Source organism: Pseudorca crassidens, chromosome 19, assembly GCF_039906515.1.
Source record: "Pseudorca crassidens isolate mPseCra1 chromosome 19, mPseCra1.hap1, whole genome shotgun sequence".
Taxonomy (NCBI): domain Eukaryota; kingdom Metazoa; phylum Chordata; class Mammalia; order Artiodactyla; family Delphinidae; genus Pseudorca; species Pseudorca crassidens.
Window position 1 is genome coordinate 53124019 of NC_090314.1, and position 6542 is coordinate 53130560.

Here is a 6542-nt window from a genome sequence, read left to right on the forward strand (position 1 = left end):
TAATCTCATGTATTTTTTAATTTATTATTTTATTTATTTTATTTTTGGCTGCATTGGGTCTTCGTTGCTGGGCGCGGGCTTTCTCTTTTTCTTTTTCTCTTCATCGCAGTGCCTTCTCTTGTTGAGGAGCATGGGCTCTAGGTGTGCGGGCTTCAGCAGTTGTGGTTCACAGGCTCTAGAGCACGAGCTCAGTAGTTGTGGCGCATGGGCTTAGCTGCTCCACGGCATGTGGGACCTTCCCGGACCAGGGCTTGAACCCGTGTCCCCTGCATTGGCAGGCGGATTCTTAACCACTGCGCCACCAGGGAAGCCCTATGTCATGTGCCTTTGACATATGACTTTTAAAAAACCTGTCCAAATAATTCTAAAAGAACTGTTTTCATAACTAGAAAATAAATATCCCAAGCAAGAAAAAAAGCACGCTGTTCCCGCTGTTGGCCCTGATTCCTCCTTGCGGTGTACAACCTCTCCCAGCCCCTTGCGGCACAGGGTACTTGTGACCCAAGGGCGCGGGTCCCTCTCTCACGCACATGCCCCGAGGGTCTGCAGGAGGCCCTCGGGATGCTCAACTCACAGCCCAGGGCGTCAGGACTGGCTCCACCAGGCCCCAGACAGGCACTGGAGCTGCAAGGGGAGCCTGCAGGGACCTGGGGCCATCCTGGTCATTGTGCTCGCTGCAGGAGCAGAGCACCAGACAAGACCTCCAAGGCAGAGGATGGCTCCTGCGGTGAAAGTTGGGAGGAGGGGCCAAAGGCAGCTGGAGGGGCCAACCTGCCACCCCACTGCCCCTTGACAGACAGAAAGGGGTCCTGCTGACACCCACTGCATGCTCACTCGCAGGTGCAGATCCCCTGCCTGCTCTTGAGGTTTCCAAGGTCACCTCTTAGAGACAGGACTCCCATCAGGCCCTGCCTTCACACCAACTGACCCCTTGGGCCCCCAGGACATGGCAGGACCAGGTGCTTCTGGCTAACACCCTGGCTTGCCTTCAGGCCCTGAGAAAAAGGAACTCTGCGTGGGGACAGGAGCCTGGCACCACCTTCAAAACTTGCGGGGGTCCTGGGCCACTGCTTGTGGAGCAAACAGCTAAGAGAGCAGACTCACGACAGAGATGGTCACAGTGAGCAAAGCGAGAGCCCCAGAATCAGAAACGAGGTCCATCCATTCCCAAGCACTGACACACATGTGCTGGCCACCCTTCCAGGCCAGGGTCCCCACAGTCAGGGGCCATGTGGGTCCTGAGTCACCACACCTTGTTGCTCGCTCGGGAGCACGTCAGGTAGGGACAAAAGGATCTTCTCCAATAAGAGAAGCCTGGGTGCCAACCTCCTCCCAGGCCCGCTGGCTGGAGCCCTTGGGAACCCACCTGGTGGGGAAATGGGTGCATACCCTCGTGCGCCCTGCACCCTCTGGTTGGGGCCCCTTGAGTCATCTCACAGCTGTGCAGCACAATCAGGGCCCAAATGAATCAGAGCTGGGGGGTGGGGGAAGTACAGGGCAGGCACAGTCCACACCCGCCTGTAATTGCCACGGCCGCAGGCAGCAGACAGTAGCAGAGTGCTGACAGCCCCAGCGGGCACGCCGGTGCAGCGTGTTCAGCGGGCACAGGCCTGCACCGTAATGAGGACAGCCTCTCCACTCTGAGACCTCATGGGAAACTGCCCGGGCACAGTGGCCAGGAAGGCCTCATGGGGTGGGCCCTGGCCCGGTGCACTTGAGGGTTGAGGAAGGAGGACGGGAGCCAGCCAGCCAGTGCCCCAGGGAGCCCCCCACCAGATCACTGCTCAGGTGTGCCTGCCCTTGGAGGGCAGCCCAGGCAGCGCCCGTCCCGGGGGCCATGCAAGCCTGAGTGGGGACCGCCAAGTGAAGGCCAGCCCTGCCCGCCACACATTCAGTCCTGTGCAGGGCTCCCCTGAGCAGGACCCAGACCTGCAAACTGGGGGGGGGAGTGCCAGGAGGGCCTCGGACTCCCTGCCAGCCTGCCTTCCTGCCCGGAGGGGACGGGGCCCTCTGTTCAATGGCCTGTCCTCCCCTGAAAGGCCCCAAAACCTGGGCAGCCCAGCCAGCACCACCTGTGCCGAAGAGGGAGGGGAGGGAGGGAGGGAGGTGGACGGACCTGCTGGCTCCCAGGCCTAAAGGAGCTCTGGCCTAAAACAAGGTGGCAACAAGCATGCAGCTTCCACAGCACCTCCCATGGCCCTCCCCACTGATGCCCCGAGAGCCCTGGACCAGTACCCAGAGCCTCAAGTGCACATGGTCTGTCCCGAGCAGCCTCCCCAACAAAAGACACGTTCTCCAGGAGAGACCAATAGGGATGGCAGCGCAGGCAAAACACTCCTGGCCCAGTGAGGAACTCTGCAGAGCCACCACACCCCAGGCACCAAGCCACCTCATGACCATCAGCAAACTTCGGCAAGGTCCAGCAGCAACCTCAGGGACGTGACCTGGGCACAAGCAGCTGCTGAAGCCAGTTGCCCAGAGATCAGTGCGACAAAGAAACTGCCCTGGCTACTCCAGAAGGGATGGAAGGCGCAGTACTGCTGCTGCGCTGGTGGTGGAAAGAGTGGGTACCACATAGCGCGCTCCATGGAAGGGCAGCTCTGAGTCCACTCAGGGACATCAGGCTCCTCTTTTTATGAGAAGATTCTACCCCAATGCGGCACTCGAGTCACCTTTAAAGCAAAACAAAGCACCACATGCACGCACATGCGTGCACTCAGGCACACACGTGCTCACTTGGACAGACTTGTGAATATACCAGCAGGCACCTGCATGCATGTGCTCGAGCTCACACACGTCTGCATACACACATGTGCACACATGTTCCTGGTCACACAAGCACACACTCACATGCACACACACAGCCCTCAGGGCTGCTCCCCAGCAGGCGTTTCTGTTGCCAAGGAAGCGCCTGTCAGAGCAGCACTTCACCATCCCCAACAGGGAGCCGGCGGAGCTCTGTCCACTCTAGGCGCCAGGCTTCTGATGGCGGCCAACAGTTTGCTGTGACTGCTGAGCAGTGGAAGGGGGTCTAGGGTCAGCAGTAGAGGACCTGGGCCCTCGTGCTTCCCTCTGCTCCCACCTGGAGGAGGGTGGCGGGCAAGACCTGGCCAGCAGTGGGCTCTCACCTACCAGGTGGGGTCTCTCCTGCCAGTGCTGACGCCCACCACCTTGCACCAATGGTGGCAAACCTGACCGACTCCGGCTGCAGGAACCTGCTGGCCACAGCAGCCTTCGCAGGGCGGGTACGCAAGGCCAGGCCAGCTTCCCCACACAGCTGCAGAGTGAGGACCACTGGACGGCCTCTGGTGACCAAGGCCCAAGGCCCACGACACCCTGAAGAGCCATGCCTGAAGCTTTCCCAGAGACATCCTTCTCCTCAGGCTGTCCCCCACCTTCCCACATCCTCAGGACAGGACGGAGACCCGTGGTGCTGTTCCTACAAAAGGTGCCAGAGCCGCCCCCCTCCCAGGTCATCAGGGTGCCTGGAGCCAGGGCTTCTCTTGAGACACAGGACCGAGAGAAATACACGAACCTGACAGTCACTCTCCTGAAGCCGGGGTCTACGGTCAGCTGTTAAAGAAGGCCCTCTCTCTCCAGCACAAGGGGATGCTTGGCGGCCTCTCCCAAGAGAGCTGCAATTTGGGCTTAATCCTGAGCAGCAGACTCCCCACCCCCACCCTGCAACTCTGTTCCTCACCCCAGGCAATTACCCAGGGCTGCCTGAGAGCCAAGTCCTGGGCTCCAGGCTCTGCTGCCTGCACCCCCATCCCCTGAGGGGCCCAGCCCAGGGAGCCCCCAGAGGGCTTCAGTCCCTGTCCCTGCACCCGCGGTCTGAGGGTGAGCTCCCAGCAGATGTCTGGAAACCATTCCATTTCTCGCCCCTTCATCTTCCATGAAATTCCCCGAGGACACAGCTCCCACGGGAACCGGGCCACAGGGAGAGAGATTAAATCCGGCGCTAGGGCTTCTTCCAGGGAAGAGAATCAAAACTGTACATTTTAGTCTCGCATTTTTAATCAGCAAGGCCAAGGACAAGCGTCCCCACCGTTCCCTTCTCTGACAAGACAAACACCACTTAGAACTGCAGCTGATAAGACCCAGGGGCCAAAACAAACAGCTGAGCTGCAGCTTGGGGTGACACTAAGCAGGGCCACATCTCAGCCACTCTCCCACAAGTTGCCAACCCAGGCACAGAGGCAGTAGCGTCCCTGGACAGAGCAGAGGACCAGCCGGACCGGCCTGGGTCCACACACAGTGGCTTTGGCTGTATCCTGACTGCGCCTCAGGTGGCCTGGTCTCTGCCCAGCCAGTGTGCTGAAGCTGCCCAACCTGTCCTGGCTCTGCTGCAGAACCCGAGCTCCCAGTGACAAACCACAAACTGTAAGAGCACCGGACCAAAAACCCACCAGTCAGGTCGCAGAGTGGCAGGGGAGCACCGCCCACAAACCGACCTGCCCACGGGCTCTGCAGCCGTCACCAGCCAGGAGTGTGTGAGGTGCCCAGCCTGTGGACACCCACTTTCCGATGTGTCCAACGTGAAAGTCCTTGGTCTCAGCCACACCTTCCCGTGGGAGCTCAGTCATCAGCTGACCCGCCGAGCACAGACCACAAACTAGCCTGTTGAACGTGTGCCCCAACCCCCCAAAGCTGGGATCCTAACCGTTTTCTGCCACCATCCTGCCGACAGATTTCACTTCAGACCTACAGACAAATCATAGCTCCATCCAGAAGCTGCTCAGCTGGAACAACACGCCTGACTGCTCGGTTTTAAGTGTTTTATTAAGGCTGATCATGGGATTCTCCAGAGCAAAGCCACGCCACACACTCCCTCCTAGTTCTCGCCATTAAAGTTCCTGTTTGGTGGTTTCAGTGCAGAAGCAGGGAAAACGGGAAAAAAACCTCCAAGCCAGCATTTCTCTTCTACCCCTGCAATAATGAGCAAGTCGAAATAGAACTAATGACTAATAATTTAATAAACCTCCCTCCCCTGAGAGCATTTACAGAGCAACACAACCAAAAACCTATGCCACCGACTCTACGTGAGACAAATATAAAACCCCCAAGAGCTGTTCCTTTTACGTGCTGCTTCTTCGTCAGTCTCCTGTTTACCAGCACCTCTAACATGGCTTCAGAACTGACTTAGTCTACCCTGACCCAGCTTCAGGATTCTTCCAGGTGACCTAGCTACAACTTTAAAAACCTTTATTAGCAGCCATGATCGACTCCAGCCGCGCCGGACTCCAGCTGAAAGCTAACGGCCCCCCAGAGGCCTCTCCCCGCCCTCCCCCGCCGCGCGCAAAGAGGGCTTGGCAGGCCGCTGGCTAAAGAGGCACAGCGTAGTTGTTTAACACAATTAGAAACTGTTGCTCTGCCAGCGCGCTGCAAACCCACTCCGCCGCCATGAACCAGCCGCCGCCGCCGCCGCGTAAATACCAACTCCGAACACCCCACCCCTCCCCGCCCCCGACCACCGCTTAACCCCGAGGCACAGTTTTGAAACAGAGCACGGTTTTGTAAGAGGACTGCGTGGACCGCCCAAGGAACGAATCTCCCGTGAGGAAATACTGCCGGGAACAGCCCTGAGCCACCGGAGCCTGGGTCTGTGCTGGTGGGGGCGGGGGTCCAAACCGAAAAAATGGATGCTAAGAAACTGAAACTCGGGTGTCTGCCCACGTGCACACAGGCGCAAAACATGCCGGGGCGGGGGCGACGAGGGTCCGGCGGGCACACCCGCGTTCCGCACCGGGGGCTGCGAGCCGACTCCTCACACATCAGAAGCAGAGGCGGGCGCGCCAGCCTCCTACACAATTAGTCTTCTCCCTCCGCGGTTACATAAGATGACGGATTATCTGTCCACCCATCGAAGCTGCCCCTGCGCGACCTCCCACCCGGCCACGTCCACAGACGCCCGGGAAGGAGTTGTGGAAAGGAAAAGCCTGTTGAGAAAAAAGTGCCCGAGGCTTGCGTAACCGCGCCCGGCGGGACCACCACAGAGCGCAGAGCGACGAGGAGCCACGGCCCCGGACCCCGGCAGACCCCGGACACCGCAGCCCGCGCCCGTGCCCCCACCTCACTCGGGTCCGAGGGCTCCAGCCCCCGGGAGCGCGGGGGCAGCAGGGGGCTGTCTGGACGAGGGCGCCCGCGCCAACTTATGCCGGGCCGGTGCTGGGTCCCCGCGGCCGCGCCGGGACGACCCCCGAGAGCCCAGGGACCGCCCGGGCGGGCGCGAGCGCGCGGGTGGCACAGAGCTCACCTTGTAGACATTTTCCGTGAGCCTATGCATCTCCTCCGACCGAGAGAGCGACATGGTGCTGGTCCGGTTACACCACTGACCGGAGCGGGGGCGCAAGCAGCTGCGACTGCGGACGCGGCAACGACTACCAACGCGAAGCGCGCAGAGCCAAACCAAAAGCGCGGCGTCCAGCCGGCGTCCGCCTTTATAGCCGATCAGGCCCCGCCCCCTGAGGCCCCGCCCACCTCGTGCTCGCCCCCGCCGCACCCGGATCTCCGCCCCCGGCCTGGCGCCCCCGCCCAGTCTC

The 6542-nt window shown here is 60.3% G+C and overlaps 1 protein-coding gene across 6 annotated transcripts in view; it reads right to left on the minus strand.

Moving 5' to 3' along the window:
• The window catches only part of BAIAP2 (BAR/IMD domain containing adaptor protein 2), a 71450-nt gene extending 65024 nt beyond the window's left edge, over positions 1-6426 (minus strand). For all 6 annotated transcript variants that reach the window (XM_067715169.1, XM_067715165.1, XM_067715168.1 and 3 more), the window contains exon 1: positions 6257-6426. In XM_067715169.1, the coding sequence (XP_067571270.1) occupies positions 6257-6310 (54 nt within the window). In that variant the 5' untranslated portion in view covers positions 6311-6426. The remainder of the gene's footprint in view (positions 1-6256) is intronic.
• Positions 6427-6542: the final 116 nt, after the last annotated feature.